This window comes from Balaenoptera borealis (assembly GCF_965194805.1).
Source record: "Balaenoptera borealis genome assembly, chromosome: 11".
NCBI classification, from domain to species: domain Eukaryota; kingdom Metazoa; phylum Chordata; class Mammalia; order Artiodactyla; family Balaenopteridae; genus Balaenoptera; species Balaenoptera borealis.
In genome coordinates this window covers 55,787,866-55,801,504 of record NC_138868.1, presented here as the reverse complement: position 1 = coordinate 55,801,504, position 13,639 = coordinate 55,787,866, and the positions used below count along the sequence as shown (strand labels likewise).

Sequence of the window (13,639 nt, the reverse complement as noted above, 5' to 3'; positions counted from 1 at the left end):
AAGAAATAATACCAATTTTATACCAACTCAAAAAAAAAAAAGCAGAGGAAGGAACATTTCCTAGCTGACTCTTTGAGGCCAGCAATAATCTCTTATAAAAAATGTCTGACAAAGACAGTACAAGAACTAAATTTACAGATCAGTATCATTCATGAACTTAGACATTAAAATCCTGAACAAAATATTAGCAGATTGAATCCATCAGTATATAAAAAGGACAAAACATCCGGAGCAAGTGAGATTTATCCCAGCAATGCAAGATAAATATATCATTTGAAAATTAATCAAATCTACCATATTAATAAAATAAAGTAGAAAAAGCATATTTGACAAAATTCAATACCTATTTATGATCAAAGCTCTGAGTAAGCTAGAAATAGAAACTTCCTCAATCTGATGAAAGATATTTACAAAAAACCTCCAGCCAATATCATTTTTAATAGTGAAACAGTAAAATCCCTCTAAGATCAGAAATAAGGCAAGGATATCTGCCACTTCTATTTGGTGTTGTACTGGAGATCCTAGCCAGTTTAGTAAGATAGATAACAGGCATAAAGGAAGAAATAAAACTCCTGATTTGCATATATGATTATTTACATTAAAAAATTCTGAAGAATCAAATGACAAACCTACTAACCTACTAGAACTGGTGACTTAAGCAATGCCTTAGGATACAAGTCAATATACAGAAAATCAACTGTATGTCTATATATTATCAATGAATAACTGGAAACTTTAAAAATTGAAATAGCATCATTTACAACAGCATAAAAACATAAATAGGAATTTTAGGAAAATATTGCAAGCCCTTGCAAAGAAGATAGATGACTGGTCACTGAAAACTACAAAAGTTTAGTGAGAGAAAAAAGACCCAGATAAATGGAGCAACATAACACAGTCATGAATTTGCAAACCTAATATGGTAGATATTGGTTGTCATGGAATTGACCTACAAATTCAAGTGCAATAAAAATCCGCTTCCTCCTGTGAAGCTGACAAAAAAATGTAGCTCATGTGTGCAACTGTTTCTTCAAGATTGAAATTACACTCAGGGCAAAAATAACTGAATTTAGGGCTTACCTCTTTGGATTCTCACCCTCTTCTAGATTCCTGCTCCACAGTTCCTCAGTATATTGTAATTCTTAGATAATTTTAAGATGTTTTCTTGGTTTTGTATATTATCCATTTTTAAATTTGTCTTTGATAAGAGTCAGTTTCCTAGCTCCATTACTAGAAAAAGTCTCCATCTATTTTTTCTATCATTCAATTAGAGAAAAAAAAACAATTTTTTGAGCAATTATTGTGTGACAGACACTCTTGAGCACTGGACATGTGGTGGCAAGCAAGACAAAGTCTCTGTCCCTAAAAAGCTCCCATTCTAATGGAGGATGTGTTCATGTTTCTATTCAAACTGCTTCGGGAACAGTGGTTGTGAAATGCATGAACTTTAAGCAAATGTCAATCTCTGCCTTCTGAGGGCTTCCATGGTGAGTTAGAACCTTATGCAATAGGCTCTTAAACTCCAGCACCTTGATGAATTGAGGACCAAATAAAAGTCTGCCCAAAGCCTGGATAGGGAGAGAGCTAGGGGGAAAGTATCTGAGATGGTAAGTGAGGGGCTAACATTTTAAAGATGACTAGAATTTTACCATATGACTGGCAAAGATTCGAGAAGTGACTTTGGAGGAATCTGTGTTGTTGTCTTTTCTATACCACAGAAACTCCAAGGGCAAGCCTCCGAGACGAAGCTTTGAAAGTTACGGAAAGCCCTGGACTTTAACCAAGAGCGAAAGGGAACACTCAGGCTCTAAAGCCATCATACCAGAGCCTGTTGAGGAAACCACCAAACCAACGATACCACCCTAGGATGCTGTTAGACAGCCGGTGCCCACCGAGCCGGCCTTTGAACCCACCCAGGCACCCACCTCAGAGGCCAGCAGAGAGGCCACCCTCCAAAGTGCATTGCCTACCTTGGAGGCAGATGAACCAACAGTTCCCTCTGTGGAGGACCCTCCTCCTGAAACAGAACCTGAAAAGCACCCCTACTATTGAATCCTCCCAATAATCCTCTTTTATGATGGTTTCCACCACATCCAGCATGTCCTTCTCCTCCTTTGGGCTGTCTTCAGAGAAGAATTAGCCACAACTTGCCCCTTCTTCTTCTTCCTCTCTGTGCCCCAGGGTGACCTGATGGTAGAGAGGGGTCAAGAGAGGAGTGCAGCAGATCCCGGAGGCTCTCAGGAAAACCATTTTGGTCTAGCCTTCATCTCAAGGGCATGAGCAAAGGGAAAAAAGTTTTGGTCTTGGAGCTGGAACTGGTTGCTCTCTGGGTGTCACAGGATTTGTCTCATCCTAACCTTCATAACATTCCCCACTAAAGGAGTGGCTGTGGTGAACATCAGCATGTAAATAACGGCAACCTCTCAGGAACTCGGAAGGTAAGTGATGCAATCTTTAGACCCTCTGTGGTCACTCAGGCTGACAAAGACTAGGGGATGAGTGCCAAAGTGAGTCAGAGAAGGAGAGGTGGCATGGGCACGAGTCGGGGGTAAAGATCTCATCCCACACGCACATCCTGTCGTACAGTGTGCAGTGGGTGCTTCCTAATAGCTTGTCATTGGCTGATTCCCCAGTGGGGTGATAGGCATAATCCCACGTCCACCCAAAGGCATTTGGGCTTGAAGGGAAACTAGAGCTGAGAATACCTGTCTGGGAGCCCAGCGTTAGAAGCAGCAAGTTGTGTTCCACTGTGGGCCCATCAGGTATTCGCACTCCTCCAGGGCTCATATTCCCCTGTATATGGTGGTGTGTAGGGGCAGACACCACAGCACCTTCCTTGTGGCTCAGATTTATCCCGGGCTGACTGTGAAGTCATGTGAACATTGGTGGGGCAGGGCTGCCTCAGGTGGCAGCGTTGTCATCCCAGAAAGCAGGGCTGTCTGGTTTGGGGCCTCCATTTCACCAGCCAGCCCCTCCACCTCCCGCACAGGCATCTGGAGAGAACAGGAATAGCACTCCCTGTGGAGTGGTTTGTCACCTACATGCAGGTGACCCCAGACCCTTGAGTGTGTGAGGGCAAGTGGAGCTGGGCTGGCTGTGCTGAAGTGCCAGGGGGCCCTTGAGGACAGATCACAAACATGCCAACATCTCCCCTGTCATTTCTCTAGGCGCTCATCCCAGCCACAGCCCAGAAGGATGCCCACCCCCAGATCACACCTTCCCTGTCTGAATCCCCCACCCCCGGACCTGCCCAGGTCATGTCCAAACTTGTATGTTCCATCCTGGTCACAAAGTAATATTTTACAGGCACCCACTGGACGTAAGGATTCATCCCAAGGCAGAATGGTTCCTGAGGTTCTTGGAGGTTTCTTGATGAGCCAAGGAGATGTTTCTGGCAGGATGCAAGGGCCACTCTTGATCCACTGGCCCTAGGTAAGGCCCAGAAGCTGGTCCCCCCTCTGGATCTCCAGCCCATCCACACTTAGGTCACCGCCTCCCAGGGCAGCATCCCCTCAGCCTGCCCCAGGCCCAGCCAGTCCTTTAAGCACCCCCAACCAACCCCCAGACCAGCTTGACCCTGCACGCACAGACCAAGGAGACAGTTCTATAGGCCACTCCCCGAAAGGGCCCTGTCCTGGCCCCACACCCTGCCCCTCCCCCAGCAAAGACACTACAGGGCCAGAAGATGGAACACATGCTTTATGCCTGAGGTGATCAGGGGAGCCTCGAGCAGGGGCTCAGCACTCACTCACACTGTAATATATAAAAGTGGTCTGTCTCCCTCACCCAAGCTGAGGCTCCTGGACTTAGGGGAATTAAGCCATCCCTTAGGCTTCAGAACAATCTTGGTTTGGTTGTTCCCAGCATGAAGAACTAGGTAGTCCTCTTGGTTACCTTTCCTGGTGGTGCACAGAAAGTCAAAAGAGGTCACATAGTAGGGCCAGTCTGAGATAAGAACGGCATCCAAGGAGCACAGGGTTTTACAACTGGGAAGGCCACAGCAAGCCAGGAGTAGAACCAACCGGGTGCTTCAGGGGTGGGTGGAGGGGAGTTCTGCATCCCGGCGAGGCCGCTGCACCGGAAGGAGGGTCAGAGGCCACGATGGTACAGTCAGTGGTGGCCAGCCGGCCCAGCCTCCCTGCCTCGATGGCAGAGGTCTTCCCCCGGCGGCAGAGGTAGCTGATGGTCCTGAGCCAGCTGCTGCCTGGAGAGCAGGCACAGAGCCAGCACCACCTCCCCGCTGTTCACTTGCCACTCCTGGAGCCCCGCTGTTTGCTCATGGCCGTGAGCATCTGGCTAATATAGGAAGTCAGGAGGTCATCCATCTTGTAGCCCTGGAAACAGCAGCAAGAAGATAGATAAACAGAGCACAGAGTAGGACACGGCCGCCCACTCAGACCCAGAACACAGCTCCCAGGAGACTGCAGTGGACAGAAGCCCAGACAAAGGCAGACCCTGCCCACCCTCTGGACTTAAGTCTCCCCAGCCACACAGCTGAAGGGTTGGATTCATCCAGCCAGACATCTAGGGCTCTAAGCTGTTGCGACCTCACATTAAGGTGCTAATTTGTGGGTCCCTCAATTGAAGCTGCAGGTGAGCCCGCCAGGCCTGGAAGGAAGAGCTCTCACCAGTGACGTCTCACAGAGGAGTTTGCTCCCGCGCACCAGGTTCCCAATGGTGATGTGGAAGTAGGTGTTGCCGCTGCTCCAGTTGGAGATCTTGGTGAACGGGTGAGTGGTCAGGATGTCCTAGGGGAGCAGAGAGTCTGAAGCTGCACGGCCTGGACTGTCTGGCCTCACTCTCCTCAGCTCCAGCCCACAGACACCACCCACAGGAAGGAACCTCAGGCTCTCAGACGAGAAAAGGAGCAAAGAGTAGAGTCCAGCTGTGCCGTGGAGCTGCTGTGGGAAGCAGATGCCTTCCCCCTCCAGGCCTTGGGTGGGGCCAGCTGGTGGGACAACCAAGGAAGCCCAGGAGGCCGTCAGGTGTATGGGGCCCAGAACTGGAAATCTGAGAGCCTGAAGGAACTGAAACTGTGGTCCCAGATGAGATGGTCCAGCAGAGTTGGAGGGGGGAGACAAGAAGACAGACACAGACTTGGGGAACACAGTGTGTGGGCTGGGTAGAGAAGAAGCCCAGGGAAGTGCCTGAGAGGGAGACCAAGGGAGATATGAGGAAAACCAGGAAAGTGGGCACATGGAGCCAAGGGGAAGATGGTGGTCATTGCCCCCTTCTCCAACAGCCCCAGTTGTACCCTCCTGTGTCAGTGGTAGGACTTGTCTCCTGGCCCCCTTGGTAGGAACTGCTCAGGCCCACAAACCTGAGCAGCAGTTACCCCAGTAGAGCCTCCCACCCTGACCAATGTGGACAGAGAGCATTCTGGAAGGAGGAAGTGGTTGGTAGTATCCAATGACGCTGAAAGGCCAAGCACTAAAGAGTGATTGGATTTAGTATCGAGGGCTTTGTTAGTAACTCAGAGAGCAGTTTTGATGGAGAGATGAGAGGCAAGGAAGTAGACACAGCAAACACGGTCAGCCTCTCAAGATGTGTGGCCAGGTGGGTGGATGACGCGAGGATGGTGGTGGCCGATAGGGTCTCTTGGGGTTTGAGTCTGGGGGGCCTTTGTTAGAAGTGCAAACAGAGAAGCCCACCCCCGCCTGCTCTTCCCTGTCACTGCTCACCTTGGTTCTGGGATCAATGAGGCTGACCCCATACTTGTTGATGGCAATTAGGAGAATCTCAGGAAAGTTTGGCTCTGTAGTTTGCTAGTTTTTAAAAAAAAAAAAAAAGCCAGAGACATCAGGTGGGGAACCCAGAACAGGAAATATTATAAACAAACATTTGGGGCAGGAGTGAAGCCGCCCCCAGCTGGGCTTAAGTCTCGCTCTCCTGCTGCCTGCTTGATACCAGGGGTGCAGTGGTGCTCGTGGTCCTGCCACGACCTCATGGTTTCTATCAGTACCTCTGCTGGGCCCTCAGAGCTACCCCAAATCCCTTCATGGGTCCCCAACCAGCCCAGCAGCAGTTTCAGCCCTTCTGTCCTGCTTCTCTAGGAGTCCCTGCTATTGCTCTCTCTCAGCCCTAAAGCCTCTCATCTTTAAAAAGCCTCCTTGAACCCTACACCTGCCTCCAGGTGTACCTACCTACCTCTCTCTTCGTTGCACAGCCAGGCTTCTCAAAGGGCCCCCCCTCCCCAGTGTGTAGCAAGGCCATTCCCCCCTCTCCATCCTGACGTATCCCCTCACCCCAGCCACTTCACCATCCTCCTGCCTCTGGTCCTGCCCCTCAGATCCATCCCCACCCTGAAGTCAGAGTGGGCTCTGGCCCCATCATCCCTGCACAAAACCCTCCAGGCTGGGCACCACCTGCAGGAGGAACCCTATCCGCCTCTCCTGCTCACCAACCTGCTTCTTACCGCAGCCTGCTCGCCTCACACCCCACGCCCATCCACACTCACCCACTCACACTTCCTGCCCAGGCCTGAGCTCTCACGCCTCTGGGTCTTTGCTCGTGCCAGGCTGTCTGCCAGGAACCCTCCCCTCAGGGTCTCCCTGGAAAGCTCAACGTTGCCTCCTCCAGGAAGCCTCCTCAGCCTTCGCAGTCTGGTTGGGCCTCCCAGGCTCTGCCACCCCACTGTCACGGTGCAGGTCATCCTGCATTACTCTGGCCTTTGTACCCATCTGCCTCCCCTGCCAGGCTGAGATAATGGCCCCTCAGTGTCCCAGGACTAAGCCCAGGGCCCAGTACTTAGCTGAGACACCTAGCTGGGACAAAGCTGAGGGCCATTTCCTTGCCAGGCAGGTGGCAGAGACCACTGCAGTTTCCCGAAGTCATGGGGAGGAGTCTCTGTGCCATCTGGTTCCCCCTCGTCCTCTCTGAGAAGCACCCACCCACAGCATACCTTCACCTCGAAGAAGGCTGAGCCGAAGGTGGGCCACTTGAAGATGAGCTTCAGGAAGGCCAGCTTGGCCTCCTCCTTGGACTTCCCTGCGTGCTTGTTGAAATAGGCGACGATGGACTGCAGGGGGAGGCGGGGGGGGGTCAGAGTCCCCTCCCCTGCCGCTCCTGCCCCATCTGCACTGTCGGCAGCTGTCGTGGGCCCTGGAGGGCCAGGTATAGGACGGGGGTCCTGGAGGCTATGAAGCCTCCCCACTTATACCAGTTAATGGACTCCTGACAGCCCTTCCCTCCCCAAAGCAAGCAGGCCAAACAGTATCAAAATCCAGTCACCATGGTAACCAGGACAGGGCAAATTACTGCCAAGTGGCCGGCTGAATTTACAGGGACCACAAGGGATACTTCCCTGGGCTGCTGTCCAGCACCTGCCCCCTTGACCCTGGGGTACCCAGAGAACCATTCAGGGGGCCCCAATTCCCACTGTCTCCCCCATGGTCACCCGCTTCCAGTCGTCAGGTGAGATCTGCCGGATGAGGTCCTGGGGCACCAGCTCCCGTAGAAGCTTGGGGATGCTGGGGAAGTAGGACTTGTCCTCCTCAAACTTGGCCCTGTAGATGAGTGCCCCCAGCTGCAGCACTTCCTCCCGCGTGCACTTGTGGTAGCCTCGGAGATACTTGGGCAACTCCTGCCAGAGACAGAGCAGGTCACAGGCAGTGGAGGCACCTGGAGGAAGCGGGCTCCTTCCCTTAAGCACCCCCCACCCCCCCCACCCCCGCGAGGCCGGGTCTACTGCTTTACCCCACATTGGGCCCACCTGCTTCCCCAACCTCAGCTGACACTGCTCCCCAAGGGGGGAAGGCACAGTACAGGGAAACAGCATTATGCCACACAGATTCAGTGCTTTACAGATTTAAAGCAGAGCCAGGTGTGAAGATCATCTCATTTTCCCCCATAACAGTCCAGTGAGGTGAACAGCCCCATTTCAGAGATGATGAAGAAACTCAGAGGGACCAGCTGGGGTGAGTGACTGTTCCATAACCCTAACCCCCCAGGCCTGTCCTTCTTTGGGAAGAGCCTCTCAGGCTGGCCTCTTCCTGCTGTGTTCCCTTGAGACCCACTGATTTCATCAGCAGCACCAGCCCCATCCCCACCTTGATCTTCCAGACCCAGAACCAGAGTAGCTGAGGATGAGGAGCTGACTGAAAGCAAAGATGAAGCCTCTAAAGAAGGGCCAGCACTGCCCACAGGCTCCTGGAACCTTACATCTGTCTTATCCACTATCTGAAGAGTAGGGAAACCAAGGATGGCCTGAGGATACACTGCAGATCAGAAACTATCCACCCACCTTTTCATCTACTCACCCATCCATCTATCCCTCCAGCTATCCACCCGCCCACATTATGTCCCCATCCACCCACCCACCTGCCCACCCATAAGGGTGTACCTACCCACATCAAATTCCCATTAATTCCCCCATTTGTCCATCCATCCATGTACCAATATCCACTCATACATTCATTCACCATTCATCCTTCCACCCAACCATTTAGTGAGTCACCAATTCACCTATGAACCCATCCATCAAGCCAACAAATATTAAGCATCTACTATGGGTCAGGCCCTTTAAGCAACAACATATACCCTCCCTACTCTCATAGAACTTGTAGTCAAGGACAGACATTATTCATCAAACCAATGTGTAATTACAATCTTTGAAGGAATTGTTCTCAGTACTATGAGAGAATATAGCAAGGTGACCCAATCTAGTCTGGGGGGCAGGGAAGACTTCCCTTAAGATAAGATGATTGAATTGACATCTAAAAACTCAGTAGCTGAGAGAAAGAACCAAGGGAGGTGCATTCCAGAAGAGAGACATTACGAAGGCACATCTGAGGATCTGAGAAAATGCAGCTGGCGTGAGCTGAGCAAAGGAGTGTTGGTACAAGGCAATGGGAGGATCATGGTGACCACCCTGTGGAGAATGGATTGAAGACAGATGGAGGAGATCAGAGAGAAGGTTATGGGCTTCTTCCAGATGAGAGAAGATGGTGGACCGACCCAAGTTGGTGGAGGTGGTGATGGAGAGACGTGAATGCATTTTAGAGATATTCAGGAGGTAAAGTCATCAGGTGAGTGATTTGGGACATGGGAGAGGTCCACGCTGACTCAGGTTTCTGCCTTGGGGGAGCTGGTAGTTAACGGTGCCACCTGCTAAACGGGCAACATGGGGCAAAGGGGAAAGGGGAGAGGAAGATCCCGGGTTTGAAGGAAGGCGGCCCTTCTGGCTCCCAGGCCAGGGTTCTCTCTACCAGGGCAGCCGCCTTCCCCACCACTGGCGCCCCTCCCAGCATCCTGGTCTGTCTGTCCCACAGAACGGTAAACGGCCACCTCAGAAGAGACCACTGAGTCTGCAGTCATGAAGACCTGGAATCAAACCCCAGTTCCATCAGCCCTGTGATCCTAATTACATCACCTGATCTCTCTGAGTGTTTCTCTTTAAAATGGGAACAACATGCCTCCTTCTTGGGGTATGTTGGGAGGACAGAATGAGTACAAACTGCCAGACACATAATAGAGGCTCAGCCTGTGAGCCACCCTGCTGGCTTCCCGCAGGCCCATGCCTTTGCTGGAAAACGTTTACAGACCCAGGTGTACCAGCAGAATCCCAAATTCAGAGCATAGCCCCTCACCAAGGGAAGGGCCTGAGAGCGCAGCCTGAGGGCTGGAGGGTTGGGAAGGAGAAGGATCTGAGGTCGGGCCGCCTCCGGAGACCCCGGCAGGCATGGCTTCCGGTCCATGCTGTTGCCCTGCCCCTGGCAAGGACAGCAGGCAGCCGTGGCAGAGGGGCTCTGGGCAGCTCACCTGGTAATAGTGGAAGATGGAATCGGCCATGGGGTCCTTCCCTGGCACCGTGGTGGTCCACAGCTTCTTCATGAAGAACACTTGGTAGGTGAGCGAGGGCATGATTCCTGCGGCAGAGGGCAGTCGGTCACCCAGAAGATCCCAGCACAGAAGGGTGTCCAACCCAGCACCAGCCCCGGAGGAAGGCCTAGCTCGGGCCCCACCCAGGTGGGCCTCAGGTATGGCCCCGAGCCAGGACCTGCCGGCCCCAGGCCTCAGATAATCCCAGGACTCAGCCTCACCATCCTTACCATCCTTGACGGGCCGTGCTTTCTTTATCCAGTCCGTCAGGTGTCGTACAAAGTCGAAGAAGAAGTCATTCTCAGGGACGCTGATGACCTAGGGACATGGCCATTCTAGTCCACTCATTTTAATTTGAGCAATACTGAGTTTTCTGACCTTCCCACCCAAGGCCTCCCCGGCAGCCCCTTCTCCAGAAGAACTGCTCGCAGCCGGAGCGGGTGTCCGTGTATCAACCCCGTCGTGCCCCGACTGTGCCTGTTGAGTGTGTCTGTCCAGTGACAGTGACTCCCTTCAGTCATTCAGCAAAGAGTCACTGATTGCTGCCCTAGGACCCTGGAAAGAAGGCCGAGAAAGGGGCCCAGGCCCTGCTTTGGACATTCTCTGGTATCCGTGTCCTGTGCCTCCCACAGGCTCTAAGCCCCCCTGGGTCCAGGACCTCACTGAGATCACCTCTGGGTCACAGTGTCTGGCACAGGGACAGACATGAAGTGAGGAGACGGGCATGGATGCATCGGGCGCTGGTGGTGAGCGACAGGGGAGCACCTGGCCTGCCTGCGAGGGTCAGGGAGGCCCCCATGGGAAGGGGCTTTCAAGCTGGGCCTGTGACTGCCATGGACATAAATGGGGCCGGGGGGGGGGCAATGTGGGGTGAAGGCAGGGGCCTGTGCTTCAGAGTCAGACCTACCTGGATCTGAGTCCCTGCTGTGGGACCTGAGATAAGTCAGTTAACACTTCTGAGTCCGGGTTTTGTGGTCTAGTAGGTGGGGATAGTCATCCTCCCTTCAGGGGCTTTTTCAGAGGTGAATTGACCTCAGCCTGGCAGCTGAGGGACCAGTCAAATCAGCTCCGGAAAGTACACGTGTACTGGGGCAGGGTGAGGAGCCTAGTGTGTCCAGAGCACAGAGCGCTCCCAAGAGGTCTCTGCAGCGCCTCAGAGGAGACAGATTTAGGTACAGCTGCTGCATGTAAGGGGGCCATTGCAGGGACGTAAGAAAGAGACGGGCACGATCGGATGCCGTGCGCAAGAGCGCCTCTTCCTCTCCCCGTCCCTCCTTCTCTCTCTGTCCCCAGCCCCACTGCCCCGTGAGCTGCCAGGGCGCCAGCAAATTTCCCATGAGACAGACCAAGAGCAGGCAGATAAGCAATCAGTGACACCCCCCCCCAACCCACCTTATCTGCAATTTTGACAAAGAGGCTGAATCCCTCGGAGGACTTGAGGAGCAGCCGGGCGGCGATGTTCTGGCAGAAGTCCCTGGCCTTAGTGCTGGACTCCACCTCGAAGGCCTGGGGGAAGGGGTGGCGGGGAGCACTTGCTTGGCTCTGGCAGGGCCTCTCCCAGGGCCTCTCGCATCCCCGTGGCCGTGCCTGCAGCTAGACGGAGCCCCCTCCCATGCAAGACACCCTCCTTCTGAGGGGGGCTTCCCCAGAGCTGGGCACCATGCTTAAGAAAAGGAAGAAGTATAAAACCTACTATGTATAAAATAAATAAACTACAAGGATATACTGCACAACACAGGGAATATAGCCAATATTTTATAATAATTATAAGTGGAATACCACCTTTAAAAATTGTGAATCACTGTGTTGTACAGCTGACACTCATATAATACTGTACATCAACTAAACTTCAATTAAAAATAAATTTTTTTTAAAAAAGAAAAAGCAACTCCTGTCTGGGTCTTCCCAGATCGTGCCCTTCCCAACCCTTCAAGGGGGACTAAGCCTTGGCCTCCAGGGTCCTGGGCCCAGCTGTACAAGCATGAGTGATGGCAGAGGCCAAGGGAGCACAGAAGGGACAGGGTGATTGATTGGAAGGAGAGAAACCGGAGGAAGGAGAAAGCAAACTCCAGAAAGGGTGAGGAGTCAAGAGCCGGGACGCAGCCCAGACTGGGGCTGAGAGGGATAGGAGAGTCTGGGGAAGCTTAGATGAGGGAGGAGAGCGATTTGGGGGGTGGGGGGATGCTCCATGTAACCTTCCACAGGGGACAGGAAAAGATTTTAGGAAGTTTTTCTGTCCTTGTGACTAGAATCTAGCACGTTTCTCCAAAGCAGAAGCTCCTCAGAGAGAGGGAGAGGTGACCTTCTCAAGGAAGCTGATCAAGGAAGTGAGAGGCTGAACCAGGAACCCAAGGGCTCCTGACCCGAGGAGTCTATGGCCTCTTGACTGAGCCCCGACTCCACTGAGGGGCAGGAGGATGGGGGCAAAGGTGGGGGTGGTGGGGAAGGGACATCAGGGCTGCCCCGTGTCCCCGAGGGAGCCTGGTCCTTCAGGGGCACCCACAGACCAAGAAGCCAGAGTCCCTCACCTCGTCTGTGTCATCGGGAAAGTAGACCTTGTGGAAAATCTGGGTGGTTTTGTGCTGGATGGCCTCCACCTCCACCAGGTGCGGGGGGTACTTCCGGGACCCGTTTCTGAAAACCAGGGGAGGGGGAGGGGAAAGGGGGTCAAGTCAGGAGGCAGCAGATTCCTGGGGCCATGGGGAGCAGAGAGCAGAGGGAACTTTGGAGACAGGCAAACCCCAGTCCTAATCCCCATCCACCACTTCCTACCAGGTGACAAACTCTCAAGCCTCTAGTTCCTCATCTGTAAAATGAGATGATAATGGTACCCACCAAATAGGGATGTGGAGGGGACCGAATGAAGCAAAGGGTACACGTGGGCTTTGCAGAGTACGGAGTGCGGCCCAGGTGTCTGCCTCCCCAGCAGACTTGAGGGTATGAGAAAATAGCTTTCTGAGCAACCAGACTCTCAAACTGTCCAGAATGGGTACTGGGCACTGCCACCTTTGTCTACCTGGCAGCTGTGGGACCCCGAAGATGGGTCCCAACCCCAAAGATGGGTCAGGACCTCAGCATCCCCAAGGGACTCGTCTCGCAAGCCAGGTTGGCCGGAAGCCCATCCCAGTGCCTGCCGCCACGCACTATGCCCACTGCCCCCTCTGCCCCTTGCAGCCCCTGCTGTACCTCAGGGCTTTCTGGAGCCGCTGCAGGCAGTCGATGGCGAGTGGGCAGGGCTTGCGGGACTGCAGGAAGCGCTGCACATGCGGCAGGAGGATGTTGCTGGGCGGGAAGAGCCCTGTGCACAGCCAGAGCAGCTCCCAGCCCCGCTCCTCACTATACCTGCAGGAAGAGGTGTGGTGTCCAGCAGGGCCACCGCGGGCCAATACGCCTCAGCTGCTCACCACGGCAGCACATGCCTGCCCTCATCCCCACCCCTGTCTGAGGACCCACACGGACCCACCCCCCTGACAGCCTGATCCCATTAGTGCTACTCAAAGTCCAGTCTGCCACCCCCACCCCAGGCCACACACTTACTAGTCAGGTGGAGGTAAGGTGCTTGTGTCAGAATAAAAATCAGCTGTGTCACCAAGCACTCTGGCTAAGATTTTTTTTTTCTTAGAAAGACTTTCCTATGATGGAAGCAGCTCTTTAACTCGTCTATTATTTGAGTAGCACTACGTTAGACCAGCCCCAGGACTCCCTCAGGCACTACTCTGAGCTCCTTCGGTCTGGCAGGAGGGAAGCCTGGAGGGCTTCTAGGAGGAGGTGGCATTTGATTTAGACTTTGAAGACTGAGGCAAATTCTGATATGCAAAGG

At 53.1% G+C, this 13,639-nt stretch overlaps 2 protein-coding genes across 9 annotated transcripts in view; one reads left to right on the top strand and one right to left on the bottom strand.

Annotated features, from left to right (window-relative positions):
* GDPD4 (glycerophosphodiester phosphodiesterase domain containing 4) overlaps positions 1 to 4,662 on the top strand; it is a 279,828-nt gene extending 275,166 nt beyond the window's left edge. The window contains exons 16-18 of one of the 2 annotated variants that reach the window (XR_014231772.1): positions 1,719 to 2,438; positions 3,307 to 3,432; positions 4,594 to 4,662. The gene's annotated coding sequence lies outside the window, so the exon portion shown is untranslated. Of the gene's footprint in view, positions 1 to 1,718; positions 2,439 to 3,306; positions 3,433 to 4,587 lie in introns of both variants that reach the window. The other variant, XR_014231773.1, reaches the window with a different exon arrangement.
* The window catches only part of MYO7A (myosin VIIA), a 106,723-nt gene continuing 96,763 nt past the window's right edge, over positions 3,680 to 13,639 (bottom strand). For all 7 annotated transcript variants that reach the window (XM_082343263.1, XM_082343259.1, XM_082343261.1 and 4 more), the window contains 10 exons: positions 13,006 to 13,161; positions 12,348 to 12,453; positions 11,212 to 11,325; positions 10,050 to 10,137; positions 9,760 to 9,866; positions 7,397 to 7,582; positions 6,902 to 7,018; positions 5,682 to 5,765; positions 4,629 to 4,748; positions 3,680 to 4,334 (listed from right to left, as the gene is read on the bottom strand). In XM_082343263.1, coding sequence (XP_082199389.1) covers positions 4,245 to 4,334; positions 4,629 to 4,748; positions 5,682 to 5,765; positions 6,902 to 7,018; positions 7,397 to 7,582; positions 9,760 to 9,866; positions 10,050 to 10,137; positions 11,212 to 11,325; positions 12,348 to 12,453; positions 13,006 to 13,161 — 1,168 coding nt within the window. In that variant the 3' untranslated portion in view covers positions 3,680 to 4,244. The remainder of the gene's footprint in view (positions 4,335 to 4,628; positions 4,749 to 5,681; positions 5,766 to 6,901; positions 7,019 to 7,396; positions 7,583 to 9,759; positions 9,867 to 10,049; positions 10,138 to 11,211; positions 11,326 to 12,347; positions 12,454 to 13,005; positions 13,162 to 13,639) is intronic.